We start from the raw sequence: 19,861 nt of genomic DNA, 5'->3' as shown, positions 1-19,861 counted from the left end.
CATCCAAACAACCCGTATGATCTAATTATGACTACACACTCAAAATCCCTGCAAATTAAAATCAGCAATAAAAATCAAGATCCTATGTAGACTGTAAAATTACTAGCATGAAATCTAGAATTTAGATTGAAATACATATAGTCAGTAAACAGCTACTAAATGGTGTGGCTTTGCATTTGCAAAGCAAATTTTATAATGTGCTACTGATATGCTCACACAAAAATGCAGCCTATCAGTTATTTTCTGTCAGTTAAAAGATATGGTACTGTGTTTTGAGGAAACTCCACTAACATCTTGCACAGACAAAATGAAACTTCTAAAGAAAAGACAACTGTGTTCATGTATACTGTGCATCTAAAGGGAATCGTGTTTTCAATAATTTAATTTTAAGAAGGAGACGTAAAAAGACCTATAAAATTCTGTATTTCTGTGTTTAAAGCAAAATATTTACTGGCCACCCCTTACATCATTTTTTGCACTGAGGTTTGATTACCAGACAGAACTGTTCAACAACTACAGTGATGGATGTGGTTCTTGAGCAGATATCAGTATCAACCACTACAAAACTGATTAATCAACATGCAAATGCATATGGACATTCTAAGATCCTATTGAGCCCTAGCCCAATCTTCAACTGACACAAAGTATTATGTTTCTAATAGGATGAAAAGTTGAAACCATTAGTCCAAATGTCCCCTTAAGAGTGTTTCATACAGCTACCTAGGACTTTGGTTCCTCACTGGTTTCTTGAGAACATAGCCTGATATGTCCATGACACATTGCCTGAAAAGTTAACAAAAAATGCTGAAACCACTTAAATAAATATTTCTCCTACATAATTGTCTCACAGTGTCACGCATTTTATGTATCACAGCAATTATACTCACTTGAGAAACATTACAGGAACTTCTCTGAACTGCATGTATCTAATTATGTTTGATACTGTTTCTTAATTTCCTGTTGTAGCACCAATGCACAGAACCTCAGCCAAGGCTTTGGTATCCACTACAGTGGAAATCTTCTCTCAAACTTTTTCACAATGAACCTCAGTTTATGACTCCAACATCATACTGAAAATTGTATTAAGCATCTCATAGCACCCTATTCTGCTTTCATTCCAACAGTGAGTGTGAAAGCTATGTTCACACATATACGTTGCATACACACTAAGAGGTAAATGGATCATCCAGAGCAAATACTTCAACTGTCTTCCTCAGAAGGTGCAAGTCTATTCCAACAGGAGACTAGAATCTGGTGGAAAAGTTGTGCTGGAAATAACCTTGCACAATACTGCACCTACTGTGGTCAATTCCACAAGTGATAGTTAAATACTTCTCATGACAACTCTGAACTAGCTGAGTGCAGAGTTACAGTTAGTGGCCAGGTTAGATACATGCTGTTATCACAGTCACACTTGGATAACCATATAAATATGGATTTTGCAATTGTGGTACATTACATTGCCATAAAAATCAACTACAACCTTGCAACTAAGAGAGTACATTCAGAAAAGCATGATGTTTCATTGCTATATTTCATTTACAAATTCCCTGACAGTAACACATTTTGTCATTATGACCTATGAGCAAACAATAACAAATTTATGCACTTAATATGTACAAAATTCACAACTTATCGTCCATGAACAAGATTTATTTCTATATAAAGTACATTTTAAGTAAAAAAAAAATAATAAATTAATAACAGAATGCAGTTTGCAGTACCACAGTACAGAAAATAAGGATTACCACAGCTTCATTATAAAGATTCTGACATCATAATCTTGCCATAGATGCAGTTACAGATCTGAGAAGGAGAGTCACATGAGCGTTTTCTGCAGATTGACTTTTTGGGACACGGAAGTATAAATACCATCTGTATGTTTAATGGAGTACTTAATGATAGAATTAATGAGTGAAGGTTTATGTTTACTAATGTGCTTGCAGCTTGATAATTCAAAAATTTTCAAAGACTAATGACTGAATCTCGATGTTCATCATTGTATGTAATACTCATCTTTTAATTTTGCTTGTTGTTCACCTAGTGATTCAACACTGTTTTTTATTTCTCTTACTTAGTCCTTAGCAGAACTTTACTACTACAAACTGCACGATGGCATTCATGTCCACCCATATGATTTTGATTGAGAGCACACTGGAAACAGTTCCTCTCAAATTGTAACTGTAGTGTGTAGAAGCTGCAGTTCATGATGCAACTGCATTTTGAGCCATCATGCCGCTTACTATGGCATTACTTATTTACTGTGAATGAATTTGGAAGCAAGACCAAAGAGATTTGTAGTTTTAAATTAAATAATTACAAAACTGTGAGTGCAAGTTTGGTGGTTTAAGCATCTGCATTAGAAATAATATTCAGTATGAAAACACTGATTGGGTTGATAAACTCAGTGTGGAGATGACCTTTGAATCAGCAGCAGTAAAAATAAAGGTAGGTAAAATTGGTCTAATAATTGTTGGCCTGTAAAGTTCACCAAATACTGATATAGATGAATTCACCTGCCATTTGTATGAAGTTTTGGATAAACTATCAACAAATATATACGGTAATAATATGAGATGGGAACATAGATTCCTTAAGCTATAATGTAAATTATATTAGATATTCTGACTTGTTATATTGCTACAACTATGTCCATATAAATTTTTTGCCAACCAGAATAAATTTGACTGTCCGGTTGCAAATTTAAATTGGAAACTATTACATCTACATCTACATCTATACTCCGCGAGCCACCTTACGGTGTGTGGCGGAGGGTACTTATTGTACCACTATCTGATCCCCCCTTCCCTGTTCCATTCACGAATTGTGCGTGGAAAGAACGACTGCTTGTAAGTCTCCGTATTTGCTCTAATTTCTCGGATCTTTTCGTTGTGATCATTACGCGAGATATATGTGGGCGGTAGTAATATGTTGCCCATCTCTTCCCGGAATGTGCTCTCTCGTAATTTCGATAATAAACCTCTCCGTATTGCGTGACGCCTTTCTTGAAGTGTCCGCCACTGGAGCTTGTTCAGCATCTCCGTAACGCTCTCGCGCTGACTAAATGTCCCCATGACGAATCGCGCTGCTTTTCGCTGGATCATGTCTATCTCTTCTATTAATCCAACCTGGTAAGGGTCCCATACTGATGAGCAATACTCAAGAATCGGACGAACAAGCGTTTTGTAAGCTACTTCTTTCGTCGATGAGTCACATTTTCTTAGAATTCTTCCTATGAATCTCAACCTGGCGCCTGCTTTTCCCACTATTTGTTTTATGTGATCATTCCACTTCAGATCGCTCCGGATAGTAACTCCTAAGTATTTTACGGTCGTTACCGCTTCCAATGATTTACCACCTATGGCATAATCGTACTGGAATGGATTTCTGCCCCTATGTATGCGCATTATATTACATTTATCTACGTTTAGGGAAAGCTGCCAGCTGTCGCACCATGCATTAATCCTCTGCAGGTCCTCCTGGAGTACGTACGAGTCTTCTGATGTTGCTACTTTCTTGTAGACTACCGTGTCATCTGCAAATAGCCTCACGGAGCTACCGATGTTGTCAACTAAGTCATTTATGTATATTGTAAACAATAAAGGTCCTATCACGCTTCCCTGCGGTACTCACGAAATTACCTCTACATCTGCAGATTTTGAACCGTTAAGAATGACATGTTGTGTTCTTTCTTCTAGGAAATCCTGAATCCAATCACAAACCTGGTCCGATATTCCGTAAGCTCGTATTTTTTTCACTAAACGTAAGTGCGGAACCGTATCAAATGCCTTCCTGAAGTCCAGGAATACGGCATCAATCTGCTCGCCAGTGTCTACGGCACTGTGAATTTCTTGGGCAAATAGGGCGAGCTGAGTTTCACATGATCTCTGTTTGCGGAATCCATGTTGGTTATGATGAAGGAGATTTGTATTATCTAAGAACGTCATAATACGAGAACACAAAACATGTTCCATTATTCTACAACAGATTGACGTAAGCGAAATAGGCCTATAATTATTCGCATCTGATTTATGACCCTTCTTGAAAATGGGAACGACCTGCGCTTTCTTCCAGTCGCTAGGTACTTTACGTTCTTCCAGCGATCTACGATAAATTGCTGATAGAAAGGGGGCAAGTTCTTTAGCATAATCACTGTAGAATCTTAAGGGTATCTCGTCTGGTCCGGATGCTTTTCCGCTACTAAGTGATAGCAGTTGTTTTTCAATTCCGATATCGTTTATTTCAATATTTTCCATTTTGGCGTCCGTGCGACGGCTGAAGTCAGGGACCGTGTTACGATTTTCCGCAGTGAAACAGTTTCGGAACACTGAATTCAGTATTTCTGCCTTTCTTCGGTCGTCCTCTGTTTCGGTTCCATCGTGGTCAACGAGTGACTGAATAGGGGATTTAGATCCGCTTACCGATTTTACATATGACCAAAACTTTTTAGGGTTCTTGTTTAGATTGTTTGCCAATGTTTTATGTTCGAATTCGTTGAATGCTTCTCTCATTGCTCTCTTTATGCTCTTTTTCGCTTCGTTCAGCTTTTCCTTATCAGCTATGATTCGACTACTCTTAAACCTATGATGAAGCTTTCTTTGTTTCCGTAGTACCTTTCGTACATGATTGTTATACCACGGTGGATCTTTCCCCTCGCTTTGGACCTTAGTCGGTACGAACTTATCTAAGGCGTACTGGACGATGTTTCTGAATTTTTTCCATTTTTGTTCCACATCCTCTTCCTCAGAAATGAACGTTTGATGGTGGTCACTCAGATATTCTGCGATTTGTGCCCTATCACTCTTGTTAAGCAAATATATTTTCCTTCCTTTCTTGGCATTTCTTATTACACTTGTAGTCATTGATGCAACCACTGACTTATGATCACTGATACCCTCTTCTACATTCACGGAGTCGAAAAGTTCCGGTCTATTTGTTGCTATGAGGTCTAAAACGTTAGCTTCACGAGTTGGTTCTCTAACTATCTGCTCGAAGTAATTCTCGGACAAGGCAGTCAGGATAATGTCACAAGAGTCTCTGTCCCTGGCTCCAGTTCTGATTGTGTGACTATCCCATTCTATACCTGGTAGATTGAAGTCTCCCCCTATTACAATAGTATGATCACGAAACTTCTTCACGACGTTCTGCAGGTTCTCTCTGAGGCGCTCAACTACTACGGTTGCTGATGCAGGTGGTCTATAGAAGCATCCGACTATCATATCTGACCCACCTTTGATACTTAACTTAACCCAGATTATTTCACATTCGCATTCGCTAATAACTTCACTGGATATTATTGAATTCTTTACTGCTATAAATACTCCTCCACCATTGGCGTTTATCCTATCCTTGCGGTATATATTCCATTCTGTGTCTAGGATTTCGTTACTGTTCACTTCCGGTTTTAACCAACTTTCCGTTCCTAATACTATATGCGCACTATTTCCTTCAATAAGAGATACTAATTCAGGAACCTTGCCCTGGATACTCCTGCAGTTTACCAATATTACGTTAACTTTTCCTGTTTTTGGTCTCTGAGGACGGACATTCTTTATCAACGATGATAATGTCCTCTCTGGTAAGCCGTCAGGTATTTTATCGTTTCGCCCAAGGGGGGGTCCCTCTAACCTAAAAAACCCCCGTGTGCACGCCACACGTACTCTGCTACCCTAGTAGCTGCTTCCGGTGTGTAGTGCACGCCTGACCTGTCTAGGGGGGCCCTACAGTTCTCCACCCAATAACGGAGGTCGATGAATTTGCAACCATTATAGTCGCAGAGTCGTCTGAGCCTCTGGTTTAGACCCTCCACACGGCTCCAAACCAGAGGACCGCGATCGACTCTGGGCACTATGCTGCAGATATTAAGCTCAGCTTGCACTCCGCGTGCGATGCTGGTTGTCTTCACCAAATCAGCCAGCCGCCGGAAGGAACCAAGGATGGCCTCAGAACCCAAGCGGCAGGCGTCATTCGTTCCGACATGTGCTACTATCTGCAGCCGGTCACACCCAGTGCGTTCAATAGCTGCCGGAAGGGCCTCCTCCACATTACGGACGAGACCCCCCGGCAAGCACACCGAGTGCACACTGGCATTCTTCCCCGACCTACCCGCTATTTTCCTGAGGGGCTCCATAACCCGCCTAACGTTGGAGCTCCCTATAACTAATAGGCCCGCCCTCTGTGACTGTCGGGACCTTGCCGGAGAATCGGCCACTGGCCCAACAGGCGAGGCACCCTGTGGTGGCTCGGAAACGATGTCATCACCACTAGGAAGCACCCCGTACCTGTTGGAAAGGGGTAAGGCAGCTGCCACGCGGCCAGATCCCACCTTCGCCTTTCGGCCAGGCACGCGCGAGCCCACCACTGTCCGCCATTCACCCTGGAGTGATGGCTGACCGGTAAGATGCTCACTGCCGGAATACGCAGCGACATCAGGGGTTCCATGTGATTCCAAGGCCACCGAAGTAGGCATAGGTCTCACCACAGTTGCCCCAACGCCACTACGAGCCGACGCCTGCACCTCGAGCTCGATGAGCCTAACAGACAAAGCCTCCACCTGCCCCCGAAGAGTGGCCAATTCTCCTTGGGTCCGCTCACAACAACCACAGCCCCTACACATGACTATGTTTACCCTACTCTATACGGTGACAAATTCCCAAGATAATCTTCTGATGAGCTACTCTGATAATCAAGAAACACTCACTGAAATACGAGACGCGAAAACTACGCTAGGTTTTCCCAGAAAAACTATTTAAAAGCTAAGCGCAGCAAATAAGTACAAAAACGCTTTATACAAACAGTACTCGCTGCTGCTGGTGCTGTCGCTCTGGCTGTCACAAGACAACTGCTGATTCAAGTGACTAGTGGCTAACGGCCGCGAAACAAACAAAAGACGGTTTTAGGGCGCTTTCTGTTTTAAACGATCAAGAAAACACTAAGAAATCTAACACGAAAACTACGTAAAGTTTTATCAAGAACTGTTAGTTACTATGCAGAGCAGATAAACACAAATAGAACCCCTTCCTTAGTGGAAGGTCGTAAACAAAATGCAAAATAAACGCTTTATACAAACAGTACTCGCTGCTGCTGGTGCTGTCGCTCTGGCTGTCACAATAGTGGCAAGAACTATTGAATACTATTTCTTGGACCATAGAGCCTTACCTATAGAGATTAATACAGACTACAAAATGATTCCACTTAATGACTTACTCATTTATAAACTAAAAACTGACCATTTAAAAAAATACAGGGAAGCAGATTACACAATGAATCTTAAATTTCCTCTAACAAAGAACAAAGAATGCTAGAAAAAACATATAGGTAATCCCTGAAGATTCTAAAAGCTCACTATTATGTTCAACAGATAAGTGAATTCAGTAATGTTACCATAACAACTTGGAATGTAGTAAACAAAGAGAATTCAAGTTGTAGTAATATAGCACTAGAAGACTTCATAAAACATTGTAGAAAGGCATGCAAAGAAGAAATTGAAACAACACTACAAATAAACTCAGTTAAAAGGAGTAATCCATTTTTCATAACGAGTGTAATAGAATATGAGGTACTGAAAATAATCTTAAAACTCAACATAAAAACATTTAATGCCTGTGATGATGTATCATTTACTTTACATAAGGAATGCAAAACTGAATTAATAAAACCAATGAATGGTTCAACTGAACTGGCCCCAGGGAGCTTTCCTGAACTTTTAAAAATTACTGAAGATATGACCAAAGAATAAAAAGGGAGCAGCCACTGACATAAAAAATTACAGCCCAATTTCATTGACTTCAACACTTGGCAAGTTGCTTGAAAGACTAATTTTAGACCCAATGGAATCTTTTGTCGGTAAACAACTTGCAGCACAGGTTTGGAAAATGGTGATCCACAATAACAGGAGTAGCAATTTTTTTTCCTTGAACTGCTAAACAGACTAGATAAAGGAAGCAAAGTTATTGGGAATTTTCTAGATAAGTCTAAGACCATTTATTCTGTGAATCTTGCAGTACTGTTATTCAAATTAGAAACTTATGGTGTAAGAGGGGTAGTACTAAAGTTCTAAGTTTGTATCTCCAAGAGACAGTGTACTAAACTGTGTTGTAAGAAAAAAAGCAAAACCCCAACAGTAAACTGTGGAATCCCCCAGGGAGGTGTTATTGGGCAATTTTTGTTTCTTGCATGCATAAATTAGATAACACAGCTGCAAAACTCAAAGCTGGTGAACTATGCTGATGATACATAATTTATTGGTTGTGGCCATGCAGAACAGCTAGTAATACAAGGAAATAAAGAGAACTCTGAACTGATCACAGAATATCTAACAATGAATGAACTTACACTGAATAAGGACAAGATTGTTGCAATGAAGATCTTGTTAAATTATAAATGATCATATAGTGAATCACTGTCTGCAGTTGAGACATCTGATAAACATGTTTTTAGGCAGTGTGATTGATGAACATCTTACATGAAAAACATATCAGCCACATCTGTAAAAAGATTAGCTGCAATATTTACTTACTAAATATAACTATCCCTACTGTCCTTTAACAAGTGTACTACAGATTAACGCTCTCAGATGTGCAATATGGGATTGAAACTTGGGATAGGGCACCCACAGTTTACATGAATAGGATATTCAGGCTTCAAAACGGAGCACCTACATGGTCCACTCAAGTTAATGTGACCACCACCTATGTTCAGTATCAATGTGCAATAACCTCTCCCAGATGCCAGCTGGCAGCATGAACAGTAGAGGGTATATAAAGCTTGTCAAGAGAATGTGGAAAAAAGTGCAGTTGTAGTAATATAGAAACAGAGTGACTTATCTGATGTTTGAAAGACCATGATCACTGGTTTTTTGGCCAAGGGTAGAAGCATTTCAGAAACAGGTACATTTGAAAACGGTTCATGTGCTACCATGCTTAAAGTATACCATGCATGGCAAAATGGTGTTGTCCAAAACTGGCACAGAGGCAACAGTGGTGCACCATGGGCGTAGATGATAGGGGTTAGCGATTGCTGCGGAGATGTGTACAGGTGAATAGACATGCAATTGTTGAGTGACTGACCACCCAGATGAACCAAGAAGCTACCAACAGTGTCTCCTCAATGACTATTTAGCGAACATTGCTGCGTATGGGCCCCTATAGCAGGTGCATGGTTCATCCATCCATTCTGACTGCTGTTCATGAGCAACAAAGGCTTGAATTTTCATGTCAGGTGGTCTTTTCATATGAATCACATTTTATACTCATTGGACAATGGCTGTTGGTGTGTATGGCCCTGCAACAATTGTTGGAAGGGTCCAGGACAGAGGAGGGACTATTATGATCTGAGGAATGTTTTTGTAGCATTCCCTGGGTGATTTCATCATTCTGGAAGGCACAATGGATCAACAAAACATGTATCTATCCTTGGGAACCATCTCCAACTCTACATGCAGTTTGTTTCTCCTTGGCATATGCTCTGCAGGACAATGCAATGTGTTACACAGCTTGCAGCATATCTGTATGGTTCTAGGAGCACCAGGATGAGTTTAGCATATTCCCCTGGGCACCAAACTCCCTGATTTAAACCATTTGAGAATGCGTGGGACCACCTCAATCTGGCTGTTTGTGCCATGGTTCCTCAACCGAGAAACATAGCACCTGGCCATGGTGCTGGAGTCAGTGTGGCTCCACATCTCCTTTGGTACCTTCCAGATAGGTATCATAGGATATCAAGTAATAAAGGAGCTATAGATCACAGTCCACTTGAAGCTGGAGTTCTATAATAGGTTGTCAAATAGCTCCATGAAAATCTTTTTTAAGGAAAACTGAAATGGTTGTTAACTGAAAGATTTGTGTACCTCCCCACTCAGAGATTCTTGGGCTCCATTATCAACAATTCCATTTCTATATTCTTTGTATAATAGCATATATTGTGTTACTTGTTGTGCATATTCATTATATGTATGGCATGATATAGTTGCAAGTGTACAAAAAATGATGATGTGCAAAACTGAAAAATTATTATGACATTTACTGTAGGTTCCCTCACAATCCTCCATTTAACTGCTTTTTTTTCATTTCTCTTTATCTTATTGATATTGCGTAAGTTACTCATATATTCTGTAGTTACACTGACAATTCTTTTTTTTAACTGGTTTGTGAATCACACTTCCTGTTTTATACCTCCTGAAATACCCTTGTCAAGTACTAATTTTATTTTATTGGTTTTGTATATTACTATAAACTGTTATGCTGTTCCAGTTTTGTTTACTCCGTTTATATTTATTTACTGTTCAAGTTTTTACTTTTTACATTGCATTACCATCACACTGTCAAAGATACTATTTACTGTACATTCTTGCTTCAATCTAGATATAACTTCTTTTCAAATGTTGTTCACAAACATTGTAACTTCTTTGGTGACAATAGTCAGTAAATCTCTGACGATGGCCTTGTAAGCCCAAAACTGGTTAACACAGTAAAAGTAGAACACAAGCAAACTAGCACTTTTCATTTATTATTTTGGAGGAATAAAGATTTTTATTATTAGTAGTAGTAACAAGTGGAATCTTGGCTTTCCTCTCCAATCCCATGCAGATGCAGTAACTAAAAGATTCCAGTCATGGCTAATGTATGATGTAAGAAAGTATAATGCACATTAAAAATTATGATAATTGTCATACAAGTTATTTCAAACAACTGTATATCGATTCTTTTCCTTCTTTTACCATATCTGACAAAAATCACTGGTTTTATATTTACCAGTTTCATCTATGATATACAACCAATGCAGGTACAAACAGTTGTTATAAAAATGAAAAGGCTTATTTCTTCATGTGTAATAAGAGAAAAAAGCATTATTTTCAATCATAGCCAGTTCAAATTGACAGCTATGTTGTTCTTCACAAGTCTGTTTACAATAGGATGCATCCACAATTTTGGCTTTAAAATACAGTAGTAAACATGTAAATCTAATTATTCCTTCTGTACTTTTTGACAAGACTGACACTGCACATCACAGCTGAAAGCCCATATGAAAAAATTAGAAATTCGTGAATGTTACTGATACTGATATCTAAATACCAGACAGTGAATTTTTTAAAATGCCGGTAGTTTGAAAGTAGGAATCTCTTCATCTTTCACATACAATATCACATTGGCATGGAAATTTAAGAGTTAAATAAGCACAGAGCAAATTAACAATTATTTGAACAAAATTAGTACATATGAAATGCAGCTCAGAGAGGACTTTTATAGCAGTGTGTGCTCATAGGTTATTGCTGACAAAGTTTAGAGCTTTTGTAAGAACAGTAATTTGGAATCTGTAGAAAGTGTAATACCTAGCACAAAGATTGCTTAAAATGGAAATGCAGCTACCTTTTTGAAGTATCATAACTACCCAGAAGCTTCTGTAAGAAAATGGAAGGTTTATAAATTTTACAAAAAGATGTATTTTGGACACTAGAGATACAGTAACACAACTTACATGATAAGAAGATCCGTAATGGAAGAAAAAAGAAGAAGCTGAAAGAAATGCCTTTAAATCCTGTGGGATTCCTCTGCTTTGAGAACTAATGTATTACCAAAGACATTTACATTAATAATAAACAGTATTTCTCACACATTGTTAATGTAATTTGGTTATTTTTTACTTATATCATAGGTGGGTCTTATTTGTTTTTTATTCATATATCCATGTAGATATTGAGCATACCTGAAATACTGGCCAGCGTCTGGTGTACGATCAGGCTTTCCCTCATACATCACTGATGTGACACCATATACTAGAGGTGCATAACAAATATATGAATGACCCACCACCCATCCCATGTCAGATGCTGTCCACCAAACATCATCCATTCCAATTCCATATATTGTTGGCATTGTCCATGCAAGTGTGGCAATATGGCCTCCAACAGGACGGAGAATTCCTTTAGGTTGATCTATGGCAAGCAGTAAAACCAATACTGAATTAATGGTAAATATTATAAAAATAATGTAAGTACAGTAACATTAATCCATATATTTATCAAGAATTAGATTTATTATGTATCAGACAGAAAACATACAGAAATGAAGGTTAGATATGGATTTTCATTCATTATTGTGAATGAACAATACAAAAAAGGTGTACTTAAAGTAAACAAATTAAACATTTGTGTTATTTGGACATTTTAGTTTACTCAAAAACATTGTGCTTATTTTGTGTTTATTTTGAGGTTCAAATCTCTATCCCATTGTTACAGCAATTTGTGATATGCTATAAACAGTTATGTAAATTCTCACACTGAAGGGACATAATTTCCTTCAAAAATGTTTATTTAATTCTCTTAAACAAGTTACCAGTGAATGTAAGCAATCTGAAACATTCAGTCTGCCATTCTGACATTTGTCCAATTAAATATGATACTATGATTCCCTGTCACCTTTAATTGCATGTACAGACTAAAAACTCTTATTAAGAATGAGATTTTCAATCTGCAGTGGAATGTGCACTGATGTGAAACTTTCTGGCAGGTTAAAACTGTGTGCCAGACCAAGACTCGAACTCGGGACCTTTGCCTTTCGCAGGCAAGTGCTCTACCAACTGAGTTACCCAAGAACGACACACGCCCCTTCCTCACAGCCCGACTTTTGCCAGTACCTCAGCTCGTACCATCCAAACTTTACAGACGTTCTCCTGCAAACCTTGCAGAACTAGCACTCCTGAAAGAAAGGATATTGCAGAGACATGGCTTAGCCACAGCCTAGGGGATGTTTCCAGAATGAGATTTTGACCCTGCAGTGGAATGTGCGCTGATATGAAACTTTCTGGCAGATTAAAACTGTGTCCCGGACTGAGACTCAAACTCAAGACCTTTGCCTTTCGCAGGCAAGTGCTCTGGCAGAAGTGGGGGTGTGAGGACAGGGCGTGAGTCATGCTTGGGTAGCTCAGGTGGTAGAGCACTTGCCCTCGAAAGGTAAAGGTCCCGAGTTCGAGTCTCGGTACAGCACACAGTTTTAATCTGCCAGAATGTTTCATATCATTGCACATTCCGCTGCAGAGTGAAAATCTCATTCTGGAAACATCCCCTATGCTGTGGCTAAGCCATGAATATCCTTTCTTTCAGGAGTGCTTCTGTTAAGTTTGGATGGTAGAAGATGAGGTACTGGCAGAAGCAGGGCTGTGAGGATGCAGTGTGAGTCGTGCTTGGGTAGCTCAGCATATGGTAGAGCACTTGCCTGCAAAAGGCAAAGGTCCCGAGTTTGAGTCTCAGTCTGGCACAGAGTTTTAATTTGCCATAAAGTTTCAACTCTTATTAAGTTAGCCATTAATGCATCAAGTCAATGGCTTCCTATTCAGTTTATGAATTGCAAGGAATGCTTTCACTGTTACTTTTAATGAATGAAATAGTGGTTCATTAAACACAGACAATGGTGGATCTATTTTCTCATCTCTGTTCTACATTAATACAGGTAGACAACTGAGAAACAAGAGAACAAATTGCAGGCCCACAAAAACAATATACCATGTGGTTATATTACAGTGCAGCTATTCATGAAGGTCCATTGTGGGCAATGAAACTTGGTAGATATAATAATGTGTCATTGGGGAACCAATTTACGTTGGAAAAAAATTAGTGCTGATCATGGCCATCAGGTGCAAATCCGGCACTGCACACTGTTTGTATGATGGTATGACATCCACACTGCCATTTGACAAACTATAATGTGAGTGAACAGAATGGTTATCAAGAAGAGACACCGTGCACTTTCAGTGAAACTGTTTTATGTGAATGACAGCAATTACAGTGCTGCATTGAGAAAGTATTGCCAACTGAAAGGTCTGAGGAGAGGCCTGATGTCAATAAATCATTTAAAGAGGATGATAATTAAATTTGGAAACACAGGTGAGCTTGGTGTGGCACCTGTAAGGCAAAGTTATCTTATCCCATTGGGAACTATTGACAAAATTGTTGTTGCTGCCATGCAGCACATGCCCTGGGTAGTGCTAGTGCTCTTGTAGTGCCACAAGAATTGTCCATCTCATGGTCCACGGTACACTTAATAATACGAAGCAGCAAAAATAATTTTTGCTTTTCTCATTTGTATGACCATTTCTGCCCATGTCACATTCCTAATTCATTACATATGGAAATATTTCTATGTGTCTTTCTTGCACTCACAGCATCAGATTTTCATCTAGCTGCCAAAACTGGAACTAATTTTTTTTCCAGTGTAAACTGGTTCTGGATTAATGCATTAGAGTATTTACCATGTTTTGGCGCCATATGACAATTACAGTGCACACTGAACCTCTGTGAATAGCTGTACTTTAATTTCAATCATAACCATCTGGTACGTATAACTAATGGCCACATATCTCCACTTTCAACAGTGCACTCACAGACAGAGAATAGGAGTATCTTCTAAATGCATCAAGAAGTACTGATTAATGATATGCCTGCCACAGTCTTCACACTTTACAAAAACTTGATACAAATAAATAAATGTAGTAAGTCATCAGCTGGAGAACAAATGTCTCACTTGTAATTTGTGAGGAAATAATGGATGAAGTTTTGCTTAAACTCAGATAGTGATTGTATGGTGTTTTATTAACTTGTATTGTATGCACTTTGCTTGACATCATTATCAGAAAAAGATGTACCAGCGCACATGACTGAAGTACTACTTATGGAAACTGGTTTAGCAGTTTATTAAAATCTATCTTGGTTTTCACTACAATCAAATAATGATAGAAAGAACTTATACTTACCACATTTAGGTAAGTAGAAGTTTTTTCCATCATTGTTTGATTATCTTTCCATTTTGAAATCTTTTCCAACAGATGTTGTCATTTTTCATTGGACTGATTTCAAAACTTGGAGCAACTCTGCATCGATCCAGGATTCAAACTTAAGTTGTGTGGTGTCCAAGATGTTCACATCTTTAGAAAATGACAGACTGGTCAAACACAGAACATGTTCATTTTTGTTAGATGATTTATCTTTGAATTAGAGTAAAATTAGCTGCATAATGTAGGTTATAAAATGCCTTTTATTGAGACTAGTGTGTACAGACATGTCATTTATATAAAATTTCACGAAGAAGACAAGAAATACTCTATTTTACATTGCAGCATGATTTCTTATGGGGACTACCAACACACAAACACATATATTAAAGAAATAGAATTTAAATAATCAGAAGTTTGAATAATAATGCCTCCAGTCACAATTTTTTCATGTTTTATTGAATCACACAAAGCATTTTGAACCCTGTGGGTCCATCATCAGATGAAAATGATCTTAATACATTATTTGCTTCTGCTCTCAAGTGAGGTGATGCAAAATGTATGTCCTGTTGTGAGAATGTTAGATGCTAGGTTTTGTATTACATGAATCAAACGACAGAAAATATGATGATAAATGGTGTAAAACAATGTAATACTTAATTTTTGGGGAGGTTTTCCACTGTTTCTCATCATATTTTCTGCTATTTGATTAATGAAGTACTGAATGTAGCCTCCAGCCTTCTCATAACAGCAACATACATTTCACATCACCTCACTCGAGAGCAGAAGTAAATTACATATTATGATAATTTGTAACTGATGGTAGATCTGCAGGGTCCATAATGCCATCATGTGATTAAAAAAAGTGATTGGAGGCCTTATTAATTTTAATTTTTGTGTATTGAATACAGTCTTGTTCACAAGTGGAAAACATGGATAAAATAAAATAAAATAAAGGGACTTGATTACAATAACCTAGATATTCAACAGTTCCAATAGCAATGGACAAGCATGGCAGCAGAGTGAGTTATAGAGATGTATGTACCCAGCATGTACTGTACATTTACTTTGAGGCAGATATTTCCATTTGCAGGGATATTATGTTATGTCTAAAGCCTCCAGCAAAAATCAATAAACAATCAGTTTATATTGTTGTTATTTGAGACAATGTTTCAATCAAGAGATGTACTTAATCCTGTTATGTGTGACAAAATACAATAACATGCTGTGTTTATGGAAAACTGCTTTTCATTGTTATAGATTTATTATAAAATTGTTAAAACAAGTAACAGAATGGAATGTTATGGTTCAATAATCTAACATGAGACTCAGGAACCAATCAAGGTACACACTAATAAAGATAAATGACAGTCACACACTACTTACAAAAATTGTATTGACAATTAATGTCCATCAACTATAACATGTTTGGATTTATTTGTGTCCAAAACTTTTAAGTTGAAACCTTATACACTTGGGAGAAAATACCCTGTCAGAAAAAGGACTACTGTTTCTCTCTCAACCCAATAATAAATTAAATTATCCAAGGAGTGGCTTCTAAGCAAGATCTTTAATTTTTAACTGGATTTTAAGGGACTTCTAAATTTTTGCTCTATTTGTGTATGCAAACTGCTAAATAAATAAGAATGTAGTACACCAAACTTCACAAATCAAGGCTGCAATGTAGACAAGAAATTTTTGTGTATCCAGCATTGTATTGCTGTATATCACAGATTAGCTAAAAGTGATTTTTACCAGTAGACACTATTGAAGAAGAAATGTGTTGGAGTGGGATGGTAAGAATTTTGGCTGCTTAGTCTTCAGTGTTATTAAATTATTTATTTTAAAATGTGATATTATGAGAATAACTATAATTATTGACATCTTGGGTTGTCGGGTGTTCTGCCGGATATCAGCGTCGTACTTGCACGATATTTCGGTCACGTAGCTCGAGACCTTCATCAGGTGCGACCTGAGACTGCTCCTCGAGTCGACCTGGTCCAGTATTTATGCCTATGGCCTTCCCCCTCCACCAACGGCTTCAGGCGCTTCCTCTGTGGTCCGCGCCCATTCCCTGTGACCTGCTGGAGCGTTGCTGCTCCATTTTCCGTCCGCTGCGGTTCTAGGTGTTCCCTCTGCGGTCCGCGCCCACCAAACCCGCACCTGGGGGTTTCATCTACAGTCTGGGGTACCAGGCGTTCCCCCTGCGGTCCGCGCCCACTCACCCCGACCTGTTGGAGCGTTGCCGCTCCGTTTTTCGTCTGCTGCGGCTCTGGATGTTCCCTCTGTGGTCCGCGCCCACCAGTCCCACTTCTGGGTGTTCCATCTTCGGTCTGGCGCTCCTGGCAGTCCATCAGGGGCTCGTTTACCATCTCCATGTCTCTGGTTCTTCTGTTTGTGTAGTGTTGCAGCTGGCCCCGTTGCTCCTTTAACAATTCCAGAGCCGGATCCCAGGCTCTGCTTAGCTGGTACCCTGTGTCACGATTCATAAGATCATCAGCCATTTCAATCTCAATCGATTCTCTTATAACACTGTCCCAAAATCTGGGTGTTTGTGCTAGAATCGTGGTATCCTCATACTTCATGGAATGATCTAGTTCTAGACAGTGTTCAGCAATGGCTGACTTAGTCACCTGTCTTAATCTAGTGTGCCTCTGATGTTCTTTGCACCTGATCTCCACAGTTCTTGTCGTCTGGCCAATGTAGGACATGCCACATTGACAAGGTATATTGTAAATCCCTGGTTTTCGTAACCCCAGGTCGTCTTTGACACTCCCCAGTAGTCCCCCGATCTTGTTGGATGGACAGAAAACACACTTGATATTGTGTTTACGCAGGATCCTACTGATTCTGGCAGAAATAGAGCCAGCATAGGGCAGATATGCCACCTTCCTTGCTTCATCTTGGTCTTCTTCAGGAACCTGTGGTATAGTGGCTGGTCGGAGTGCCCTCTCAATTTGTCTGTCCATGTATCCATTCTTGGAGAAAACTGTTTTGAGACGTTCTATCTCTATGGGTAGATTCTCTTGGTCTGATAGGGCACGTGCTCTGTGGACCAAAGTCTTCAGAACCCCATTCTTCTGTGCAGGGTGGTGACAACTGCTGGCCTGCAGATATAAATCAGTGTGTGTAGGTTTTCGGTACACACTGTGGCCAATTGATCCATCTGCTTTCCTCTGGACTAGTACATCCAGAAATGACAGCTGGCCATTCTTCTCCAGTTCCATGGTGAACTTGATATTAGGGTGGCATGAGTTAAGATGTTCAAGAAACTCATTGAGCCTGTCCATCCCATGTGGCCAGATCACGAAGGTGTCATCCACATACCTAAAGAAGCATGTGGGTTTACATGTGGCTGTCTCCAATGCCCTCTCCTCAAAACTCTCCATAAACATGTTGGCAACCACAGGGGACAGTGGGCTGCCCATAGCTACACCTTCAGTTTGCTCGTAATATTGGTTTCTGTACAGGAAATACGTGGATGTCAGTGTATGACTGAACAGGTCCAACAGAGCACTATCAAATTTCTCTGCAATCAGTTCTAGTGAGTCCTTCAGTGGGACCCTGGTGAACAGCGATACCACATCAAAACTAACCATGATGTCCGAATCTGTGATGTGCAGTTGCTTGAGGCGTTGCAGGAAATCTTCTGAGTTGCGGATGTGGTGAATACATTTCCCCACATATGGAGCCAGGAGACCTTTCAAGTACTTGGCTGTTGTGTACGTAGGTGCCCCAATATTACTGACAATAGGACGTAGGGGCACACCCTCCTTGTGTATTTTAGGCAGACCATACAGTCTAGGTGGCACTGGCGCTTTTTCCCGTAGTTGTCTGATGATCTTATCGGGCATCCCTGTTTCCTTCAAGAGAGCACTGGTCTTCTTGGCCACCTTGTCCGTGGGGTCACACTCCAGAATTCTGTATGCAGGGTCCTCCAGAAGTTGGCGTACTTTCTCATCATAATCCACTCGCTGCAAGATGATAGTGGAGTTCCCTTTGTCTGCTGGCAGTACCACAATGCTGTTGTCTTCCCGTAGTTTCTTGAGTGCAAGCCTCTCCTTGGTTGTGATGTTCGATTTCGGCGGCCTGGCCTTGGTGAGGACCCTGCAGGTCTCTCGGCGGACTTCCTCTGCCACATTAGGTGGAAGTGTGGCTGCAACTTGCTCTACTGCACTGACGAAACCTGAAATGGGTACGTTTCTAGGGGTCGTAGCAAAGTTGAGACCCCTGCTGAGTACCTTTAAGGTTGTATCATCAAACTGTATGCCACTCAGATTCGTCACCGTGCATGTCTCTTCCATCTGCTGTGCTTTCTTGCTCATGCGGTAAAACTTTGCAGATTGGCAAGATGAGGCATTCCTTCTAGCACACTCAGCTAAAGACCAGGAGGCATGGTCTACCCAATCCCAATTTTCTCTTGTTAAGGAGGCTGCCATGTACAGATGAATGTGTAACAGCTCCCTGGCCACAACATCTAACCTGTGGCGCATATCTCGAATTCTCTCTCTCACCAGTGCCATGCTAGCTCTGCGTTTTATCTTGTTCGCCGCTCTGGAGTTGATGTGATGTTTAATTCTGGCAAATACTGGTACCACTTCTCCATCTCGACACCTCAGCAAAAAACTGAGAGAACTCAGCATCTTCCCTTTCTTCTACCGTAGCTTGTCCAGCTTCTTGATATTCTGATACATCTCCTCCCCGTAGAGACCTTTGATGTAACTCTTTAGCCTTTCCCGGCGATCTAATGACATCTTGGGTTGTCGGGTGTTCTGCCGGATATCAGCGTCATACTTGCACGATATTTCGGTCACGTAGCTCGAGACCTTCATCAGGTGCGACCTGAGACTGCTCCTCGAGTGGACCTGGTCCAGTATTTATGCCTATGGCCTTCCCCCTCCACCAACGGCTGCAGGCGCTTCCTCTGTGGTCCGCGCCCATTCCCTGTGACCTGCTGGAGCGTTGCTGCTCCGTTTTCCGTCCGCTGCGGTTCTAAGTGTTCCCTCTGCGGTCCGCGCCCACCAAACGCGCTCCTGGGGGTTTCATCTACGGTCTGGGGTACCAGGCGTTCCCCCTGCGGTCCGCGCCTGCTCACCCC

At 40.2% G+C, this 19,861-nt stretch overlaps 1 protein-coding gene across 1 annotated transcript in view; it reads right to left on the bottom strand.

Moving 5' to 3' along the window:
* Nucleotides 1-19,861, bottom strand: part of LOC126470040 (acyl-CoA synthetase short-chain family member 3, mitochondrial) — a 324,267-nt gene that overhangs the window by 113,098 nt on the left and 191,308 nt on the right. Inside the window, exon 7 of the mRNA XM_050097536.1 lies at nt 11,704-11,932. Coding sequence (XP_049953493.1) covers nt 11,704-11,932 — 229 coding nt within the window. The remainder of the gene's footprint in view (nt 1-11,703; nt 11,933-19,861) is intronic.

This window comes from Schistocerca serialis, chromosome 3 (genome assembly GCF_023864345.2).
Source record: "Schistocerca serialis cubense isolate TAMUIC-IGC-003099 chromosome 3, iqSchSeri2.2, whole genome shotgun sequence".
NCBI classification, from domain to species: domain Eukaryota; kingdom Metazoa; phylum Arthropoda; class Insecta; order Orthoptera; family Acrididae; genus Schistocerca; species Schistocerca serialis.
The sequence above is the reverse complement of the archived record's forward strand: the minus strand, read 5'-3'. Positions and strand labels throughout refer to the sequence as shown.